Raw genomic sequence first — 23,590 nt, 5'->3', positions numbered from 1 at the left:
GGTTGGTTTGGCATATCTTGATGAGGTCTGCATACACCACCTGATAAAAGGTGTGTATGTAGGGACCTTTTTTGTGTACTGGGTTGAATATTGATTTTGGTTTGAAGTGGGTATGTTGAACTGGGGGGGGGGGATGCTAAGTGAGCCAATCCAATTCTGAGAAATGGCTCTCATCATAAAGTTCTGCCAGGTCATTGATGATAGAAAGATAACTGAGATCTAGCAGTGGGGTATCCTGGTGTGGGGGTTCTTTGCCATCTTCTGGGAGATGCGGGTTTTTGGAAGATTGTATGTTGTAAAACCTCTTCACTGTGAGATCCCTGATGAATTTGTTTAGATCTTTGAATAACATGAATGGGTTGGGGTGGGTGCTGGGTGCAAAGGTGAGACCCTTGCTTGTGGCAACAAGGTTTGTGAGGTGAGGTTGAAGATTTTGATAGTCTCTGCATAGGTCTAAAAAATCATCTAGATGGGAAGTGGGGGGGGGGGGGCGGCCACAGGATCCGGTAGTGGGCATGAATTGCATGATGTCTCAAATTGGATGTTGGTAGTTTCACTGGTGGAGACACCGGTGCTTGGGCAGGGTGATTTGTTGCTGGAGTCTGAGTTGGCCACAGGTGTTGTAGCTGAATTTGTAGCTGAACTGAGGATGGTACATGAAATGTTAGAGGGTGGAATGGGGCTAGCTGTGGCTGGATAGGTGGAGGAGAGGTGCTTACATGGTTTTGTAAGTCATTTCGGTTTGAGGGTGAGTTTGGAAGGACAGGTATTAGATATCAATGGAGGTTGAACTGTGGGTCCTGAGATAGGTGCAAGAGTGGGTGGGATGGGCAACAAAGGTTCTGGTCAGAGCTTTGGAGAAAGCTACCACTAAACTGGATATAGTATGCAAAAATATATAATGACTGTGCTTAGGACAGCGAATAGGTCTGCTGCCTCCCCTAATAGAGCTCCCCTAGGGGTTCTCCAGACAAATACAGACAATAGATTGGGGTAAATGGCGCTCCCTGTAGTTGGTTAATATGGGACGTGGACAGGTAAAATAAGGGGGGGAAAAGAGAGGGGGGCCTCCGTGCTAACCCACCAGTAGGTATACCCCACCTATACTCAATGTATATAATCCCACCTTCAAAAGAATTTACCAATGTTACAAATAAATGTGTCCAATGATCTATCATGGGGTGATAAGTGACTTCCTATGCAATAATATAATCCAAGCCTCAGTTAGAAGCCCATTAATATAGAAATCAATAATTATGTGACATAAATTATCATAGATGTGAATCTAGTAGGCTTTCCAGAGTGTTCAGCCTCTTGATGTGATTTAGATATCTAAACGTGATCAGTGCCAGATACCCGGTGATTGGTAGGGCACACTTTACATACTTACTATATAATGACTCTCCTAGTGGTTCACTGGTAGTAGAGTCTAACTTTTTTTCCCTCATGAGGGACTCATCATGTTCAGGCCCTAATCTACCTGGAGACAGAGGCTCATCCTTGGAATCCTATGAACCACACTAGTGAAGTGATCGCAGAGGTTACATCCATATGCGCATTGCCCCTTTGGGGTGAGTGGATCTGGCACTAATCTACCTGGAGACAGAGGCTCATCCTTGGAATCTTATGAACCACACTAGTGAAGTGATCGCAGTGGTTACATCCATATGCACATTGCCCCTTTGGGGTGAGTGGATCTGGTTAGTGGGGACCTATGAGGGGGAGCACAAAGTCACCAGAAGACACTGCGAGCACCCAAGTCACCATTTTAATTTTTGTCACGTTTTTTTGAAGAATACCTAATGCACATCACATGGACTGCTAGATGCACATTTATATGTGGTTGTTTTTTATATATTTTACATAATTTTTATGGACGCTTAGCTTGTCCGCATAGTGCGGTCTTATATTAGTTATCTACATATGGCTATTTATGTTTGTGTTAAAAATTCAATGACTGCATCTGTAATATTGGTATCAGGTCCTTTATTCTGGTAGTTGGAGGTAATACTACCAGTGAACCACTAGGAGAGTCATCATATAGTTAGTACGTAAAGTGTGCACTACCAATCACTGGGTATGTGGCACTGATCACGTTTAGATATCTAAATCACATCAAGAGGCTGAACACTCTGGAAAGCCTACTAGATTCACATATATGATAATTTATGTCACATACGTATTGATTTCTATATTAACAGGCTTCTAACTAAGGCTGGGATTATATTATTGCATAGGTAGTCACTTATCACCCCATGATAGATCATTGGACACATTTATTTGTAACACTGGTAATTTCTTTTGGAGGTGGGATTATATACATTGAGTATAGGTGGGGTATACCTACTGGTGGGTTAGCACGGAGGCCCCCCCCCCCCTCTTCCCCCCCCCCTTATTTTACCTGTCCACGTTCCATATTAACCAACTACAGGGAGCGCCATTTACCCCAATCTATTGTCTGTACCACTAAACTGGCGTCTGACTTAAAGCAATGTTTTCAGGAACTGGGATGTCGCCTAGACAGCATTGAATCCAAAGTTGATGACACTGTACATAGAGTGGTGCAAAACTCCACCGTGATTACTGAACTTTATGATCGCCTGGAAGAAGCTTACACTGAAATTGATGATCTTGAAAATCGCGCCAGGCGCTACGATTTCCATATTCATGGTTTGCCAGAAATGGTTAAAGATCTTTCCTCTATCACTTATTCTTTGATGCAATTTGCTATCCCAGAAATTGATGAAATCCATCTGGAAACTGACCGTATTCACAGGGCCCTAGTTCCTCTGAAACCTGATGGGCCCCCCAGGGATGTGATCGTGAAACCTCATTTCTTCAAGGTCAAAGAATCGGTCATGAGGTATGCCAGGGAACACCCGGACCTGGAAACTGAAGGCTACAAAATTCAGATCTTTGCAGACATATCCCAAGCAACCATTCAAAAACGGAGAGCTTTTAAACCTTTGCTTGATCCATCTCAACATTTGCTACCGATGGAACTATCCTTTCCGTTTACAATTTACCTACAACAGATCATATTCCTTTCCTACGTTTGCTGAAGGTGAAAAGATCCTGCTGAAATTGGGATTTATCTCCCATAATACCTCGTCTCAGAACCGATCAAGATCCAGCGGCCCTCAGCCTTCGCCTCTTTGGTCTTCCCCATCATCACGGAAATCTGCGACTTCACGCAGAGTTACCTGAGAACTCCCCGATTGGCACCAGTCGATTTTTTTTTTTTCCTTGTGGAGGCAGCTTCTCAGTGGTCCTTTTGTGGAATATTAGCCGCTGCCTATGTTTTGTTACCATTCTATGCGTCTTTGAACATGGTGCTTTTTGTTCTCTGGGACACCTTGGCCTTGTTGATATTGGGACTTAATTATTTTTTTCTGGGTATGTCTAGGAGGGTATTTTACTTGCTACTTTATATCTGTGCCGGGAGGAGGCTATGCACTCTCCTAACTTGTCGGACTCTTCCCATTGGTTACCTTTGTTGGAGACTTCCTCTAAGCGTATTAAAATGTTTAATTATTATAAGTCGATAGGTGCCGATATTGTGGCCCTTCAGGAAACGTATTTTACTTCTTCTTTTACTCCCCGCTAGATACATAAGGATTATCCTGTTTGTTATTTTGCCAATGCTACAGAGAAAAAACAGGGGGTGGCGCTCTGTCAAGACGGCTTTCATTTACTGAATCTAAAACACTGCAGGACAAAGAGGGGCGTTACTTGTTGGGGAAAGGGCACCTGGGGGGAAACTTGGTAACGATTCTGGTTTATTATGCCCCCAATACAAACCAGGTGGCTTTTTTCCACTCATTTCGTTCTTTGGCACCGGAATTCAAGGGAGATATCATTTTACCTGGGGATTCTAATTTGGCGCTGGATCACATATTAGATAAATCCCATCTTTCCCACCTTCAATCCCCTTCTAAACAAAACCGCAAATTTGCTCAGATGTTACACCATTATGACCTTTCTGATGCTTGGAGGGAGGCCAATCCTACCACTAGAGACTATTCCCACTTTTCCAGAGCCCATAATCGTTATTCGTGTATTGATCATGTGTTTCTCCCCTCAGGGCTACTACCCAAATTGATCTTGGCTAAGATAATTTTGATGCCCTGATCTGACCACGACCCTGTAGTGTTGATATCACTAATTTGACAATCAGATTGGCTAAATCTCACTGGAGATTAAATGAATCTATACTCCGTAATGAATCTTACGGTTTAGATATCCATACCCACTTGAAAACTTATTTTGTTATCAATAAGGCAGAGGATACCACCCCCGCCATCAATTGGGCAGCCCACAAGGCTTCTGTACGGGGCTTTCTGATCCAGTTGGCATCTAAACTTAAAAAAGCTTGTGATGAGGTGCTCAGTACCAAGACTAGGGAATATGAAGCCCTAGGTACCAAACACAAACGTTCCCCACACCCTGACCCTTTGAGTAAACTTGAGCAGGCACGTACGGAACTTAATATCTGCCTTACCACAAAAGCAGAGAAACACTTACACTGGACCAATCATAAGTTTTTCACTTGGGATAGACCAGGTTCGTTATTAGCACGTAAGCTTACCCCTAAACAATCACACATAGCTCTTCCAAAAATGAGACTCTCAAGCGGCAATCTTTCCTAAAATCCCCAAAAGGTTCTTCAGGAATTTCAAGATTTTTACACTAAACTATACAACCTATCCCAGGGCAACATTCCTGCTTCCATTAATAATTTCTTGCACACCTTATCTCTGCCATCTCTCACGGAATCCCATAGAAAATTTATGGATCAACACATTACATGTGAGGAAATACATAACACTATTAAGCTAAAGCTTACATAAATCACCGGGCTGATGGCCTCCCTAACAATTATAAGAAATTTTCTGAACAGTTAGCTCCTCATATGGCTCTCTACTTTAATTTCTTGCGAGATGGCGGAAAAGTCCCCATAGATGAAAAAAGGGCATACATCAGTGTCATTCCCAAACCACACAAAGACTCCACAGACATCCTTAACTACCCTCCTATCTCAGTGATTAGCTTTTAGCTTTACGTCTCGGTACTTTTTTGGCACAATACATTCACAAAGATCAATCTGGTTTTATAACCGAACGCCAAACTTTAGATCAGATTCATCGGTACATAGCATTGATCTCTGCAGTACGGTCCAAATGGGTTGCCCCTGTATCGAGGGAACTACTACTTATTTCATTGGACCTTCATAAGGCCTTTGATAGCTTTAATTGGGACTACTTATTTACTATTCTGGAGGCTTTTGGATCTGGCTCTTCTTTTATCATATTGCTTAAACAACTTTATAGTAACCCGTCGGTTATTTATGACCATTCGGGGTCATAAATCAGCATCGTTTCCTATCCAGCGCGGAACGAGACAAGGTTGCCCGCTTTCCCCATTGCTATTTGCCCTAGCAATTGAACCCCTAGCTGTAGCAATTCAATTTCATCCTACTATACATGGCATATGTTGTGGGCAACAGGAGCACAAATGTTCCTTGTTTGCCGACGACATCCTCATGTATGTCACAAATCCTCAAATGACTTTACCTAATCCTTTGACCCTGTTCCATCAATTTTCCCAGACCTCAGGGATTTCTTTAAATACCCAAAAAACGACACCTCTTAATATTTCTTTACCCCCCTCAATGGTCTCGACCTTACGAAACACTTATAGTTTTCAATGCGCACAAAGCTCCCTCCCATATTTAGGCATCCAGCTGACACCCTTGATCAATACCATCTATCGGGCCAATTATCCTCCACTCTTCCATCCACACCGGGAGGATCTTCAACGATGGGCAGACTATCCCTTGTCTTGGTTTGGCAGAATAAATTCTATTAAGATGACCTTTCCACCTAGGATACTTTATTATTTTAGGACTTTACCGATTGAGGTTTTGAGCGGAGATATACAGCGTCTACAATCAGACGTCCTTCGTTTTATTTGGAGCAATAGGAAACCTTGAATGAATAAAATGACACTGTACGTCTCAAAACTGTCTGGTGGGCTTGCCTCCCTAATTCACAAGCTTATTACCAAGCGGCTCAAATAACTCAGCTTTCTTACACAACGGCCAAAGGATCTACACCCCTCTGGGTCTCTATAAAGGCTATTCACCATAGGTTCTCTAATGTGGCTCCCTAACCGTCTTCACTCCCCTATTTTGTGTCCTACCCCGTCTCATTCACTAGTGGTCTGGGATAGAGTACGACATGGCAAACCTCTGTCCTCCCCACATACCCCACTAGCTCCCATATTCTTTAACCCCGAGTTCTCTCCCGGAAAGACTCCAATGCTATTCCTGTGGTGGCTCAACAAAGGGCTTCTTGGGATAGGAGACTACCTTAATGGGGATCAACCACACTCATTGCAATATTTTAACCGGTTCAATACCGGGCATTTTCACCCCCTTCCTTCCCAGACCAATTTTTAGTTTTCAGCGATGTCGCACTTTAAACGACAATTGCACGGTCATGCGACGTTGTACCCAAACAAAATTGACGTCCTTTTTTCCCCACAAATAGAGCTTTCTTTTGGTGATATTTGATCACCTCTGCGGTTTTTATTTTTTGCGCTATAAACAAAAGAAGAGCGACAATTTTGAAAAAAACACAATATTTTTTACTTTTTGCTATAATAAATATCCCAATTTAAAAAAAAAAAAAAAAAAAATTTTTTCCTCAGTTTCGGCCGATACGTATTCTTCTACATATTTTTGGTAAAAAAAAATCGCAATAAGCGTATATTGATTGGTTTGCGCAAAAGTTTTAGCGTCTATAAAATACGGGATAGATTTATGGCATTTTTTTTAAAAAATTATTATTTTTTTTTTTTTTACTAGTAACAGCGGCGATCACGATTTTTTTTTTTTTGTGACTGCGACATTATGGCGGACACATCGGACACTTTTGGGACCATTCACATTTATACAGCGATCAATGCTATAAAATTGCATTGATTACTGTGTAAATGTGACAGGCAGTGAAGGTGTTAACCACTAGGGGGCGGGGAGGGGTTAAATGTGTTTCCTAGGGAATGCTTCTAACTTTAAGGGGATGGGACGCACAAGGCGAGGAGACCGATCAGTGTTCCTCCGTTCTGGGAACACTGACAGGACGTGGATCTGTGTGTTTACACACACAGATCCACGGTCCGGCCGCAATCGCGGGTGCCCGGCGTACATCGCGCCCCCTAGGCGGCCAGGAACCCGAGGCCGTCATATGACGTCCACCCAGGATGGGAGATCCCATCTGTGGACGTCATTTGACAATAGGCCGGTGCTGAAGTGGTTAAAGATGCATTTCATATGCCCTCCGGCGAACTATCTAGGTACAATCAGATTATTTCTTTTGTACGATCTAAACTTAACCTGTTAGACGGACCCCTTAGGGCCCTTTCACACTGGGGCGGCGTTGGCGGTAAAGCACCACTATTGTAAGCGGTGCTTTACCATCGGTATGCGGCCGCTAGCGGGGGGGTTTTACCCCCCACTAGCGGCCGAAAAAGGGTTAAAAACCACCGCAATGCGCCTCTGCAGAGGCGCTTTGCCAGCGGTATAGCCGCGCTGTCCCATTGATTTCAATGGGCAGGAGCGGTGAAGGAGCGGTATATACTCCGCTCCTTCACCGCTCCAAAGATGCTGCTAGCAGGACTTTTTTTCCCGTCCTGCTAGCGCACCGCTCCAGTGTGAAAGCCCCTGGGGCTTTCACACTGGAGACAAAGCAGCGGCACTTTCGGGTCGGTTTGCAGGCGCTATTATTAGCGCAATAGCGCCTGCAAACCGCCCCAGTGTGAAAGGGCCCTTATACTTACAAATTTTGAACTATCTTGTCAAACGAAGGGCCTCTTACGGGGAAGGATATCTACACTATATACTACCCTTACTGACCCGAATGCTAAGCTCTCTTACATGACTCAATGGGAACGGGACTTGAACAGCACATTGGAATTATCGGATTGGCAAGATATTGCCTATGCTTTATCCAAAATATCTATCAAAACAATATTAATTGAAGCAAATTATAAAACACTTCTACGTTGATATTTGGTCCTGACCAGAGTCACAAAGATGCATCAATCTGCGTCACCCTGCTTTAGACGTTGTGGTCAGATGGATACAATGTTTCATGTTTGGTGGCAATGCCCTGTAGTCACTAGATTTTGGATTTGTATATTTAACCTAGTATACTCTGTGACGGAGGTTAATATACGTAGATCCCCGAAACCAGCGCTTTTTCAAAAGTTTCCCAATGAGGTCCCCAAAAAAAAAATCAACAAAATGAATTACATATATGTTTTTGGCAGCTAGAATAACTATCGCTAAATATTGGAAGCAGTCGGTTCCCCTGGACCACGTGAAGAATAAACTTAACTGGATCATGGTTAACAATAGACTTACCTGTATCCTTTGCAATTCTACTAAGAAATTCAATGCGACATGGGATCCATGGATACACCATTTATCTACACCTTAAAGCACTTCTGGCCGACCCACTTCCTTTCTCTCTCTTTCTTCTTTTCTCCTTTTCTCTCTCTCTACCCTTCTCTCGATTTACTTCCTTTTTTTTTCTTTTATTATTTAGAGATTGTTGCTGATTTGGTTATTGTTGCTAACTGCAAGATGCTTTGACAAAACATCTATCCCTATGACGACATGATACTAGTAGAAATGTATACAGGGGTTCCCTTTCTTTGACTTCTTTACCCTCCCCATCTTTCTTCATTTCCTTAACCCCCCCCTCTATTCCTTACAACATATCTCTTTCTTCCTGTGAAAGTCATTGCTAATGTTATAAGTTAAAGTAGTTTGATGGGACAATCTGCAACCGGTCCCTAGTTGATTGAAGATGTATCTTTTTACTCTACCGTGAAAGACTTCATTTCTTATTTATTTTGCTTATATTATATGGTTATGTTAATTGGCACTCCCGCAAAAACACATTTTATGTTGAGATTGCTCTGTCTCTTATTCAAGGGTCCTATGTTTATGATCATTTGAAAGAAAGGCACTCTGAGGGTGCTCGATTTTCACTTCTGTTTTTGTCACTGCTTATCGATTGTGCCTTAAATAACATTGTTATTTCAATAAAAATATTGAAAAGTTAAAGTTTTTACAAAACTCCGTACTTTTACCACCTGCCAAAAATACATAAAGTTGTCAATAACCCACCAGGATGGCCCATCGTTGCTTCAATAGAAAGTGTCACCAGTGGCTTTTCCATATATGTGGATCGCTTTTTATAACCTCTGGCACAGAATTTTCCATCATATATCAGAGACGATACACATCTACTGGACATGTTATCATTCTACTCCTGGGAACCCACGTACATATGGACATCCTGGATGTCACCTCCCTTTACACATCCATTCCCCATGATGTAGGTCTGATGGCAGTAGAACACTTCCTATCCACCGATCCACTTATCAACCCACGACAAGCCCACTTCATACTTGAGGCAACAACTTTTTGCCTCGAGCATAATTACTTTGAATTTGAAGATCAGTTCTATCTACAAACCCAAGGCACTGCCATGGGGGCAAACTTCGCCCCAAACTACGCGAATCTAACAATGGGTTTTTGGGAACTCCACCACATCACACACAACAATCCCTTTGCTGCCAACAAAATTTTTTTCGGGCATTACATTGATGATGTATTAATCATCTGGGATGGCACCACGGAGAACCTCACGTATTTTGTTTCCTATTGTAATAACAACTTGGGACTCTTTTACCTTCGTAGCGGACCCCGACAAACTGGCCTTCTTTGTTCTCGAACTCAACCAGATAGATGCCACCAACTACGTGAAACCTACTGCAGGAAACATATACATACACTACCAGAGTTGACAACACCCCAGATGGAAGAACAATATCCCCAAGAGTCAGTTCCACAGGATTCGACGCAATTGTACTAGAGATGAGGATTACCAGACCCAAGGCCAACTCTTAACCCAAAAATTTCTGGACAAGGGATACCCCCAGCTCTCGAGATGATGCTTTCCATTAGTATCAGGCTAAACCAACACCCAAACCCAACACACCAGAAGGGCTCCAGCCAACAAGGTTTACCACCTAGTTCCATGACCGCTACAGACAAATGGAAAAAATCTTCATCAAGAACTGGCCCATCCTGCTGGAAGATCCTTTTCTGGGTTTCACCCTAACTTTCAAACCCAACGTTTCCTACCGCAAGGCCAAAAATATCAAGAGCCGAATTGCGCCAGTTAAGATCCGCAAACCCAAGCCAGATCCCACCACCCACACCCCCCGATCACACTAGTGGGTATGTTTCAATGCAAGAAAAAAATTATGCATGATGTGTAAATTTGTCCAGCATGTACAAAAAAGCTTCTCTAGAAAAGGAAAAACTTGCCCTATAAAAGAGTTTCACAATTGCTTCAGTGATCATGTAGCATACTGTCTGACCTGTCCTTGTGGCCTCCTATATGTTGGCAGAACCATCCGTCCCCTCCGCCAACAGTTTGGCAAGCACAGGCGGTTCATCGAACGGGGATGTGATGAGCACAGTGTGCCAAGACATTTTTTGACTGAACATCAATAGTCCACCGAAGGCCTGAAGGTGTGGGTCATAGAGGCCATCTCCAGAGGTTTGCCTGCTGCAGAGCGTTTCAAACGACTCTGCCAGCAGGAGACTTTCTGGATATATTCCCTCAATTCCCTCTCGCCAGGGGTACTCAATGAAGAGTTAGACGCATACACCTTGTTATAACAGATCACACGCCCATTTGTGTTGTGTTTCTCCCCCCCCTTCCTCTTACCCCTGTCTCCCCCCCCCACACACACACACACACACAAACGGTCTGTTTTTGCTCTACCGGTCGGGAGTGGTATAGTAAATATACTGTTTATATATATATATATATATATATATATATATATATATATACACATATACACAGAGACATATATACATATTACATCATCAGGTGCACCCCACTTGGTATCCACACCATGAGGGGGACACATGTATACCAATTAGGGGGAACGCAGCACCGATTTTATCATTACTGTTCATTATTATTATTAATTCTTTACACTACAGCCTGTTCCCCCTCCATCACCTCTTCATGTTTACATGCATACTAACCCCCCTTTTTTTCTATTTGACTTAACTGGCCCTTCATACGTCGTTAACCTCTTCAATAGGCTTCTATACATATAGAAGAGAATTATGCTTCAGTATTAACATGTGTATCAGTTTAATTTTTTAGTCAATCCGAGACTGTTAACCCCTGCTTCACCTGCCCCTTGCTATAATCTATTTTTCCCTAAATGGTTTACCGATTGGTCTGCTGGAAGTTCTAGTTCCACGGCCACACCCACATGCTCTCCATTGTGTATATATGGCTGTCCTCCTCTAGAGGGCAGCAGGCCAATAGAAGGAGCAGCCAGCTACAAGCGAGTATCCTTTCACTACTGCAGCCCTGAGTGACAATATTCCAGCCCTGCCTTGGTCCAATCAGACACCTGTGACATTACTTCCTGTTCCACGGTCCATGCTGGTCAGTGTGGAGCTTCCTGGTTCCTTTGCTCCTGGAGAAACACTGTGATCCATTCCAGCCAGCTGCTCAATCCTTTCCAGTTATCTGGAACAGCGGTGGGACCTACAGAGCCATGTGGAATGCCAGGACTGTACTTTACTTTGACTAGCATGCATTTTCTATCATCTTGTAAGTGTTTTTAATCTTATCCTATTAAAGTCATCATTTTAATACTACACTCAGGTCAGCACCTCCTCCTCCCTGTTTTTTCCTTACATGTCTTGCAGAGTTCTAGACAAACTCTGAAGGATGGCTGCCTTCCTTTTTAACCCTTAATACCCCTTTTTTTTCCAACCACCCAACCTATGGATACATCACCATCCAGCTATTACAGCCACAGACTATACCCCTAAGGATTACTCCATCTGGAGCACCAGATAAACACTGACTATACTGCTGTCATCTACTAGGACCCCCAGGTCCTTTTCCATCCTAGATTCCCCCAGAGGTTCTCCCCCCGTGATGAGATTGCATTCATATTTTTGCCACCCAAATTATGCATTATTTTACATTTTTCTACATTAAACCACATTTGCCATGTATTTGCCCACCCCATTAATTTGTTCAGATCTTCTTGCAAGGTTTCCACATCCTGCGGAGAAGTTATTGCCCTGCTTAGCGTAGTATCATCCGCAAATACTGAGATTGAGCCATTTATCCTAACCTCCAGGTTGTTTATGAATAAATTAAATAGGATTGGTCCCAGGATAGAGCCCTGGGGGACCCCACCCTGGACCATTCTGAGTACTCCCCATTTATCACTACCCACTGAACTTGCTCCTTTAGCCAGTTTTCAATCCATGTACTCACCCTATAGTCCATTCAAACGGACTTTACTTTGTACAGTAAAGGTTTATGGGGAACTGTATCAAATGCTTTTGCAAAATCCAGATACACCCAGTCTACAGGCCTTCCTTTATCTAGATGGCAGCTCACCTCCTCAGATGGTTAATAGATTGGTTTGGCAAGAACAATTCTTCATGAATCCATGCTGATTACTGCTAATGATACCGCCGTCATTACTAAACTCTTGTATATAGTCCCTTATCCCCTCCAAGAGCTTGCATACAATTGATGTAAGGCTAACTGGTCTGTAATTCCCAGGGGGGCATCTTGGCACTTTTTTAAATATTGGTGCTACATTGGCTTTTCTTCAATCAGCTGGTCCTGGTGACTTATTAATGTTAAGTTTTTCAAGACTATTTCTAATTCTGTCCTCTGTTAGCCATGTGGGTGCTTCCTGTGATGTGCCATGAGCATAAACAGTGCAGTTTTGGTTACTGAAGCCCCCAGATTCCCTTGTGAAGACTAAGAAGAATAAATTCAATATCTTCGCCATCTCTCCATCCTTAGTAAGAAAGGGAGGTCAGATCATATTGGTCCCATAAAGAATGATAAAGGGAATCTGGTTACGATTTATGTACTTAAAGAATTTCTTGGGATTTGTCTTACTCTCCTCCGTTATGTGCCTTTCACGTTCTCTCTTAGCCGCCCTGATTGCACCCTTACATTTCTTGTTGCATTCTTTGTAAAGTTGGAATGCTGATGATCTCTTGAAGGCCTTCCAGAGTGGTGGTATATCTTGAAGGCCTTCTCCTTTGCTTTTATATGCATTCTTGCATTGGAGTTAAGCCACCCAGGACTTTTATTAGCTCTTTTAAATTTATTTCCCATTGGGATGCACTGGCTAATACCCTTATTTAACTGCTTCAGCCCCGGAAGATTTTACCCCCTTCCTGACCAGAACACTTTTTGCGATTCTGCACTGCGTCGCTTTAACTGACAATTGCACGGTTGTGCGACGTTGCACCCAAACAAAATTGACGTTCTCTTTTTCCCAGAAAGAGAGCTTTCTTTTGGTGGTATTTGATCACCTCTGCGGTTTTTATTTTTTGCGCTATAAACAAAAAAAGAGCGACAATTTTGAAAAAAACGCATTTTTTTTTTACTTTTTGTTAGAATAAATATCCTAAAAAATATATAAAAAAAACTTTTTTTCCCTCAGTTTAGGCCGATATGTATTCTAAATATTTTTGGTAAAAAAACAGCAATAAGCGTATATTGATTGGTTTGCGCAAAAGTTATAGCGTCTACAAAATAGGGGATAGTTTTATGGCATTTTTATTATAAATTTTTTTTTTTTTACTAGTAATGACGGCGAGCTGCGATTTTTATTGGGACTGCGACATTATGGCAGACACATCGGACAATTTTGACACATTTTTGGGACCATTGGCATTAATACAGTGATCAATGCTATAGAAAATGCATTGATTACTGTAAAAATGTCACTGGCAGGGAAGGGGTTAACACTAGGGGGCGACCAAGGGGTTAATGCGTTCCCTAGTGTGTGTTCTAACTGAAGGGGGAATGGGACTGTGCAGGGGAGAGGACAGATCGCTGTTCATACTCTGTATGAACAGACGATCTGTCTGTTCTCCCCTCAGAGAACCGGAAACTGTGTGTTTACACACATAGATCCCGGTTCTCTGTGTGTCAGCGGCGATCGCGGGAGTCCGGCGGTGATCGTGACCGCCGGCACTCGCATCGGCTCGGGGGGGGGGGGGTGCGGGGGGGGGGGGGGGGTGCGTGGCAAAGCAAAGTTGGCCACAGGGCAAAGCAAAGTTACATAATGTCGTTTCGCCCAGCTGTGCCATTCTGCCGCAGTACACCTGCGGCGGCAAGTGGTTAATATGCTCATAAAGCATATATTTTTCCTCTGTGTTCTTTGTTCCTAAGATTTTATCCCATTTAGTATCTTCTAGTAAGGATCGTAGTTTAGGGAAGTTGGCTCTTTTGAAATTCAGTGTCTTTGTATTCCCCTTATGTTTCCTATTTGTGTGATTTATACTGAAACAAATTGACCTGTGATCCCGGTTCCTAAATTGCCCCATATTTCCACAGCCGTGATCAGGTCTCTATTAAGATGGGAGTTCTTCTTCCTGTTATATGGATGTACATTCATAAATTTATTATAGCCTGCTGTTTTTAAGATGGTTATTCAATAAATTTCTATTGTCTATATTATATTGTTGTTGTGATCTATAGGGTGCCATTAAAGTCCTGAAGCCTTTCTAAGAAATTTGTTTCCAGTGTTTAAGAAACACCGCCTAAATAAAATTCTATGCTAAGAAAACGTTGCAGATGCAGTAAGGACTCGTTTGCACATTGAGCTGCATTTATCTGTATAGATCAATATAGACTAAACGCAAGCGTACATAGAAAACAAGTGTTTGAGTCCTGTTCGGTAATGTTTGGTGCGTAAAAATGCAGCATATATGTATTTTTATGCAGAGCAGCTCAGCACACGTCATCACACTACATAACAGGGTTGAATGAAGTGTCATCTTGTGTTAATAGCAGTAACAATCCATTGCACTGCCCATCACTACCTCTACACAGCGTACCCCAGCACGCATATTAGCATAAGGACTGTTGTGAATGAGCCATAAGACTATAGCCTGATGTAGTAATAAAGCAGATAGAATACCTGTCCAGTTTAGGAAGGTCATCAGAAAAATCAGTATCTGAGCTCTTCCGACTATTACTGTTCTTCCAGGAACAGGACACAGATAGCTCTTCGGAAGATATTGGCTTTGGTCTCTGCCCAATTCCAGAGGGCTGATGTAAACCTGCAGCCTGCTCTTCAGTGCTCAGCACAGTGATCACAGTTCGTATGGTGGCCTCATCCGCTTGTGTCCCTGGCTTTGAGGGTGCCCGCATTCTCTTCAGAAACAAAATGTGCCACTTCTGCCGCAGTTGTAGCAAGAGTCCAGCAGCCTAGCAAATACAAAAAGTGGTGTAAGAAGAAGTGGTGTAAAAACAAAAAGCCTTGCTATTTTTTTAAAAACATGAATCACACCTTAAGCTAAATGTAGAATTTTACCTGCATTTGCTATTCTGTCTCACTATGATTCTCATCAAAATGTTACCACTCTTAAATATTACACTGAAAGTGTAGCTATGGCTAAAACTTTTTTTTTTTTTTTTTGCATAGAGTACGGGTTAAAGCAGGTTATTTAATTTGCTATGTGTGTACTATTGGGGAAATTTACCTTAAAGTGGAGTTCCACCCACTTTTACAACTCTTCAGCATCCCTCACTAAACTGTGCATTGTAAACGAATTGGATATTTTTTTATTTTTTTTCTCAGCACTTACTGTATATCTGCTGTATTCATTTTTCACTTCCTCCCTGGCCGCGGCCCATCGCATCATTTCTTGTTTGCAATGCCTTCTGCGAAGGGGCGGCAACTTCCTCTGACACTGCCGTTGCTATGGAAACCTGACACCTATTACACTGCTTGTGCTGCACTGAGCATGTGCGAGATCTGCAAGGATGAGATCCAGGAAGAAATACAGTCTGGCAAAGCAATACATGTGTATACCAGAAAGAAGGGAGGGACCTCTGTGTCCCGTGATGTACTTCAAAAGAAAATAATTTTACAGGTAAGCTGTTATAAAAATCCTAATTTCTTAATCGTACATTACGGGACACAAAGCCATAGTAATTACTATGTGGGATGTCTAGAGATGTAAAATTTCCGGAAATTTTGAAGCTCGGGAAAAAAAAACGTTTTTTTTCCGTTTTTTTGGGGGGGAAAGCGGAAATTTTCTGAAAAAAATGCTACAGTAGCACTTTTTGACTTTTTAAGATTGAAAGTCATTCTGTTACTTTAGGAACATAAAATATGACTATGGACAATTTGACTTGGCATAAAATTATCACAACTGGCATATTAAAAATATAGTGTAGCCAAACAATTATCACAAACAGAATTTACTTTTTTATAATATTTATTTGTAACAAAGGGCGCAACAATCTTCTGAACTGCTTACTAGTTTATGTGGAACAGCCAAAAAAGCCTCCACAAAACAATTTTCAAAACCAAAAGTAACAATTTTTCATATTTCCTCTCCACAGTATTAAATAAAAATAAAAACCCCATTCTCATAAAAGAGAATTGAAGATGAGGGAAGTGTTAAGAAGAGAGTGGACTAAGTTTCAATGCACATTTAATCAGAATCATTTTCTGAGCTGAAATGGTCAGTACCTGTCTGCTTCTGCAGCTACTCTTTTTTGTCCGTCATCACAATTAGGAACTTCTGACCGGACCAGTTCTTGTTACAATAGCAGCACAGCACCTCTTAAAGGAAGAAATGCATACTGTTCTTGCATTGGAGGGTTTAGTTTGTTACCTAGGACTTGCTTGTCCTCACTCAGTGCACAGAAATTAGAATAATCTGAGAAACATTTTTTTTAAATGATTTGGAAAATATTTGAACACCCTGTCTTAAAATACTTAATTCATCATGTTAAAATAAAATATTCCACAATTTTTTTTTCTTTTTTCAATTTTTCCAATTTTTTGGAAAAAAACAAAAAAGCCTTCAGGAAAAAAAAAACGGAAAAAAAAAACCTTTTTCAAAATGTTTCCGTTTTTTCCGGGCCTTCACAGGATGTCCCAGAGCAATGCCAACTGAAGGGAGGGAGACACAACAAAATTAGGGCACCATGAGATCAGAGGACTTATACTGCAGCCTGCAGCACACTGCGCCCAAACGTGATATCCTCATGACTTTTTACACCTACCTGACAGAATCTGGTAAATGTATGGCCTGAAGACCAAGTTTTGAGCCATGGAGGCTTGGTGATGCACTGCCCACAAAGCACTAACAGCCCTTGTGAAGTGCACTTTGATCTGAAAAGGGAATCTTCCTCTTTAAACCATAAGCTTGAACAATTACTTGTCGAATCCATTTAGAAATAGTAGATTTCGATGCTGCCTGTCTTCTTTTAGGACTTTCAGGAAATACAAAAAAAACATCTGTTTTTCAAATCTGAGCAGTCGCCTTCAAGAAGACTTTGACTGCTCTTACCACATCAAGAGAATGTAGTAACTTTCCTTCCAAAGAACCAGGTTCTGGAAAAAATGAAGGCAGAACAATATCCTAGTAGCAGCCAACTCTGATACCCTTCTTGCAGAAGATATGGCTTCCAGAAAAACTAGCTTCCTTGTCAAAAGGACCAAGGGAATATGTCGTATTGGCTCAAAAGGCTGTTTCTGTAATGCTGACAGAACTAAAAATTCAAGTCCCAAGGGTTCAAGGGTGACCTAACCAGAGGATTAAGCCGTGTTACCCCCTGAATAAAGCTACGAACCAAAGAATGCGAAGCAAGTGTTGACTGAAATAATACTGATAAGGCCGAGACCTGGCCCTTGACAGTACTCAAGGCCAACTTCATTTCTAACCCCATTTGTAGAAAGTCAAGGATTCTACCTATGACATACTTCCTGGGTTGCCAACCCTTGGAATCACACCAGGAGACATATACCTTCCAGACTCTATAATATATGATTCTGGAGGCCGGCTTCCTTGCATTTACCAAGGTAGATACCACTGAACCTGGCAGCCCATGCTTCTTCAGAATGTGGGTCTCAATAGCCAAACCGTTAAATTTAGCGTTTGTAAGTTAGGATGGAATACCGGACCTTGCGAGAAAAGGTCTGGACGTGGTGGTAGGGTCCATGGGTCCCCTACTGCCATCTTTATGATCTCTGCAAACCAAGATCTCCTGGGCCACAAGAATCACAACTTCCCTTCCTGCTTGATCTTGCGAAGAAGTCATGGAAGCAGTAGAACAGGAGGGAATGCATAAATCAGTGAAAACTGACTCCACGAGAATATCAAGGCATCTGTTCCGCAAGCTAGCTAATCTTTTGTTCTTGGCAAAGTTGTTGATCCTTTTGTTGAACAGATCTACGTCCGGAATCTTTGACATATTGTCAGGAAGATATCGGGTTGAAGAGACCATTATCTCTGGAACAACTGCTGGCGACTCAAGTAGTCCGCCTGCCAATTCTCTATTACTGGAATGAGGACTGCCGACAGGCAAGGTACATTGTTCTCTGCCCCAGTTAGGATATGATTCACCTCTCTGGGCCGCACTTCTCGTGTCCCCTTGGTGATTGATATAGGCCACTGCTGTGGCATCGTCGAATTGGATCTGGACAGGACAATTCCGTAATCTGAATGTCCAGGCCCTCAGGGCCAAATGCACTGCCCGAATCTCTAGAATATTGATGGGCAAGGTAATTTCTGACCTGGACCATTTCCCTTGGACAGTCGCCTCTTTCAGGACTGCTCCCGAACCCGAAAGGCTGGCATCTGTTGTTACCACCTTCCAGGTAATTGGTAGGAAGGACTTTCCTTTCTGCAGATTCTTGGTTATCAACCACCAACTGAGGCTCTGCAGCACCTTTGGAGACAAGCACATTGGGAAATCTAGAGCTTGGACCTTCTTGTTCCAAGCTGATAGGATACTGTTTTGCAGCAGTCTCAAATGAAAGTGAGCATAAGGAACGGCCTCCAATGAGGCCACCATCTTTCCCAACAACCTGCAAAGTTGAATAGAAGGATTCTTCTTTGCCTTAACTACCTGAATCAGCTCCCTTATGGCACTGATCTTCGCTTGGGGTACGAATACCCTCTTCTGGGCTGTATCTATGATCAGACCCAAGTATTCCAATCTCCTTGATGGTTTTAAGGAAGATTTCTCTAGGCTGAGAATCCAACCTAGGTATTCCAGGTAGTTGACTGTGGTGACCATACTTTGGTCTAAGTGGGCTACCGACTGGTCTATCAAGAGCAAATCGTCTAGGTACGCTAAAATCGTTATACCTTGAGCCCTTAATCTGGCTAGAGGAGGGGCCAGAAGCTTTGTAAATAGTCGAGGGGTGGTAGCTAGTCTGAAAGGCAGAGCTACAAACTGAAAATAAAGATTTTCTATCCATCTCGAACCGTAGCCATTTCTGGTGAGCGGGAAAAAAATCGGCACATGGAGGTATGCATCCTTGATGTCAATTGATGCCAGAAGTTCTCCTCCATGTAGGATGGAGACTACTGATCAGATTGATTCCATGCGAAAAGAGCGGATTTTCAGGAATCGGTTTAGATCTTTGAGATCTAGAATGGGTCTGACATCTCCATTTGGTTTTGGCACCGTGAAAAGGTTTGAATAAAACCCCAACCCCTGCTCTTCCATGGGGACCACCATGATCACTTTTTGCGACAAAAGTCATTCTAACGAGGAGAGACTTCTGGATCTTTGAGAACGTTTGACCTGTGGAAATGAGGGGACAGGAATTCTCAAACTCTAGTTTGTAACCTAGAGCTATTGTGGAGACCACTTGAGAACTGTAGCAGTCTTCCCCCCACTCGAGCGAGAGGGGGCGTCCCTTCATTAAGGGGCTTTAGCATTCTGTCTTGTAGGTTTTCTCCCCCAGGACTTCTTTTATCCCTGGGGTTGATCGTGAGGTTTACCTCTTGAACCTGGCGGTGATGCCGTCGCGACTGCCTGGAGGCTGATGTCCCTGGCACTGGAGAAAGAGCCCATTTAAATGAGGGACGTTTACTCCTTATCTTAACTGGCAAAAGGGTACTTATCCCACTTAAAATCTTTTGGATATATTTGTCCAAATCATCCCCAAACAGCCTTTCACCGCAGAAAGGAAACCCAGCCAGGAGCTTTTTGCATGGTGCTTCGGCTGACCAATTATTCAACCATGAGATTCTACGCATATGCACCAACCCAAGCGTAAGGCGAGAGGTCTGAAGAATAGAATCTCTCATTGCGTCAATTACAAAACACAAAGCCCCTGGCAGCTTGGCTAAATCCTAGGCCTGCTGTTCAGGAAAAACCTTGAACACCTGTTTCAAGTGGTCTCTCAAGGATTGACACACCCCAATAGCCGCCACTGCAGGTTGTGCTACTGAACCTGCCAAAGAAAAAATGTTTTTTTAACAGGAATTCGAACTTTTTATCGGTTGGATCCCTAAGCATTTGAGCATTGTCGACAGGACAAGTCAAACTTTTATCTACAGAGGATATAGCAGCGTCAATTGCTGGTATACCCCACATCTTTGTAAATTTTTCCTCCATAGGATAAAGTGTTGAAAACTTTTTAGGAGGGAAAAAGGTGCTTCTCTGGGTGATCCCACTCAGATTAATAAGCTTTTCCAGCAATGAATGGACAGGACAGGCACGCAAAGCTTGAGGAGGCTTCAGTGAACCCAAACCAGAAATGGGCTTTTCAACCAACTCAGTTAAGGGTAGCTTAAATGTGGAGCGGACCATTTCAGTAAGAGATTGCACCAGCAATTTCTCAGCCTGTGAAGCTGAAGAAGGTTCTTTCCCACTTAATCCCTCGGAAGAGGAGTCATCAGCCTCTTCACGGTGCCCCGAGGGAAAATCATCTTCCCTCTCCCACTGTTCCTCTGTTTGAGGGTCCTGGGTGGTAGAAGGGGACCTAATGCGTTTTCTTCCACTCTGTGAAGATGCGATTAAAGCCGCTAATCTTTTCTTCAATCCAATCATGGCTAAGGAGAAAACCTCCTCAGTAACATATACAGGGGCTGAAATGCCAGAAGCAGCTGCAACCCCGATGGCTCGCTCTGACCAGCCTCCCTATGCCTTTTGGGGGTGGGTGGCGTTGCAGAGGGAGGGTCCTCAGAGCTGGAGGGAGATCCCTTTGAGCCCCTGTCTTTTGGGGTATTTGTACCTCTTCTTCTGCCCATAGTGCTAAGCACAAATGCAGAGGTACTACCAGAAAATGCACCCACTGCTAAGCAAATAGTCCAGCAACTTCCGCTGCTATCAAGGCTCAGCCTGATGCTTAAGTAAACGTGCCTCTGTCACCAACACTCACATGCCCCCATCTGCTCTGTGTCCCTCCATCAGCTGAATGCACATGCAAAAAGGTGTACTTATAGCCTACACAACCCCCGTTGTGAACGTTGAAGCACGCTAAGCCCGTCCCCTCCCTCCAACTTCCCACCGCGCACCCCCCTTCACCTTTTTGAGGTGGGGGGGTGGGAGCGCGGTGAGGATCGGCATTCAGGGGAGGGCTGGAAGGAGGAGAAGAGGAGAGCTGCTGGAAGAATTCCGCCGTATTATGGCGGCGTGACATACCGCTGACTGGTCTACGCTGCCACGGCCTCCTGGCGAGAAAGAAATACTAGTCCAGGTGGGGGGTGTCTAAAAGAAAAGCCCCCCTTCCAACATCTTACCTGAGGCTTGGGCTGGAGGAAGCGTGCAGCTTGTAATGACACAGAGCGAGACTGGCAAGCATGGAACAGGTACGTGCTCTTGACAGCCCCCGGTGGTGACTTTAGGCATGACAACATTTTACTTAAAGGAGAAAACCCATAAGAATTTGAAAATTCCTTCGGAACCTCCACTTACCTTATCCAGCTGCAGGGTTCTGTGGTAAAGCAGACAGACCCAATCTTCACCACTCACGGTGGGCTCCGTTTAATAAACCTTCAGGGACCGGGGCCCCTTTTTATTGGGGGATCCACACCCCTGGACCCGTAAAGCACCCTGCCAGGAAATATGGCTGAAAAAACCAAGTGCTGGATTCCGGGGTCCAGCTCTCTAAAAAGAGGAGCGTTACAGGCAAAACCTTGTGTTTCTTCCGACACGAGGCCCGGGTACCATTCAATTTGGCCTAAAAAGACACTTTGAATGGATCTGGTTACATAGCTTGCCCCAGCAAAGGAATATTCCAGTGGAGCTCAGCACAGCACATCTTTACTCGTGACCAACACCCAAGACACTGGCGAAAAAGCTGAGGTACTCCCAGTAAGGGGAGGGGTTATATAGGGAGCTAAACTTCCTGTCTAGGGTGTGCCCGTGTCCATCACCTAAAGGTGACTATATAACCCATACCATAATTACTGTGGCTCAGTGTCCCGTGATGTACGATAAAGAAATGACGGGTTTGATATTTGAAACAGTATTTCTACTTACGTTTCACCTAAAGGTTTCTCTCTGCGGTTGACTGAAAATCAGGTACAAAAGTGACTAGAGAAACTTCATGCAAACAAATCACCTGGCTTGGAACTTAGCTCAGTTATAGTTGCTTTTTCTAATTTTCAAAGACCCCATACTGACTGGAATGGTACCGACTGGAATGGTACCAACTGGCTGGCGTAGCGCAAAAATTGTACCAATTTACCAAAAAAGCATTGGGATGTATACCAGTAAACTACAGACCAGTCAGTCGAGCATCAATAGTATTCAAGGTATCTGAGGGAATGGTAGGGGACTCTATGCAGAAATTTGTATATGTATCATAAGTGACAACCAATATGGATTTATGAAAGATTGTTCTTGTCAGACTAACCTATTCTTGTTCTATGAGAAAGTCCAGTGGATGTAGTTTATCTAGCTTTTTCCAAGGCATTTGATATGGTACCTCCAACATTTAATATAAAAAAATAAAATCTGTTGGATTTGAGGCAATGGATAGGAAAATGGTTACATGAACAGGTTCATAGATAAATTCATTATTCTCTGATGGTCTAACGTTGAGAGTGGTGTGCCCCAGGGTTCTGTCTTTGGACCAATGCTGTTCAATTTGTTTATTAATGATAAGAGGTTGGAATCATGTGCTCAATTTCAGTGTTTGCTGACGATACCAAATTATTCAGGGAAATTGGGTACAGGATATACTGTAGCATCACTACAGGAAGACCTTGACAAAAAAGGGTGTTGAGCAGCTATAAATTTGGTACAGGATATACTGTAGCATCACTACAGGAAGACATTGAACAAAAAGGGTGTTGAGCAGCTATAAATTTGGTACAGGATATACTGTAGCATCAATAAAGGAAGACCTTGACAAAAAAGGGGGTTGAGCAGCTACACGGCAGATGAGGCTCAATATTGAGAAATGTAAAGGTTTGCACTCAGACACCAAAAAATAAATAAATAAATAAAAACACATGCAAATTATACATTAGAAGGGGCTCCCGAGTGGGAATTAGTAATGGAAAACAATTTAGGGGTGCTTGTAGATTGCAGACTTAAAAAAGCATGCTATTCCAAGCTGCAGCTATCAAAGCTAACAAAATACTGCCACGCATTAACCACTTCCCGCCCGGCCTATAGCAAAATGATGGCCAGGAAGTGGTTCGGTTATCCTGACTGGG

The 23,590-nt window shown here is 43.0% G+C and overlaps 1 protein-coding gene across 5 annotated transcripts in view; it reads right to left on the bottom strand.

The window, feature by feature from the left end:
- YTHDC2 (YTH N6-methyladenosine RNA binding protein C2) overlaps window positions 1-23,590 on the bottom strand; it is a 291,475-nt gene that overhangs the window by 61,144 nt on the left and 206,741 nt on the right. For all 5 annotated transcript variants that reach the window (XM_073624629.1, XM_073624630.1, XM_073624631.1 and 2 more), the window contains one exon: window positions 15,085-15,374. In XM_073624629.1, coding sequence (XP_073480730.1) covers window positions 15,085-15,374 — 290 coding nt within the window. The remainder of the gene's footprint in view (window positions 1-15,084; window positions 15,375-23,590) is intronic.

This window comes from Aquarana catesbeiana, linkage group LG01, assembly GCF_042186555.1.
Source record: "Aquarana catesbeiana isolate 2022-GZ linkage group LG01, ASM4218655v1, whole genome shotgun sequence".
In the NCBI taxonomy this organism is placed as follows: Eukaryota; Metazoa; Chordata; class Amphibia; order Anura; family Ranidae; genus Aquarana; species Aquarana catesbeiana.
The sequence above is the reverse complement of the archived record's forward strand: the minus strand, read 5'-3'. Positions and strand labels throughout refer to the sequence as shown.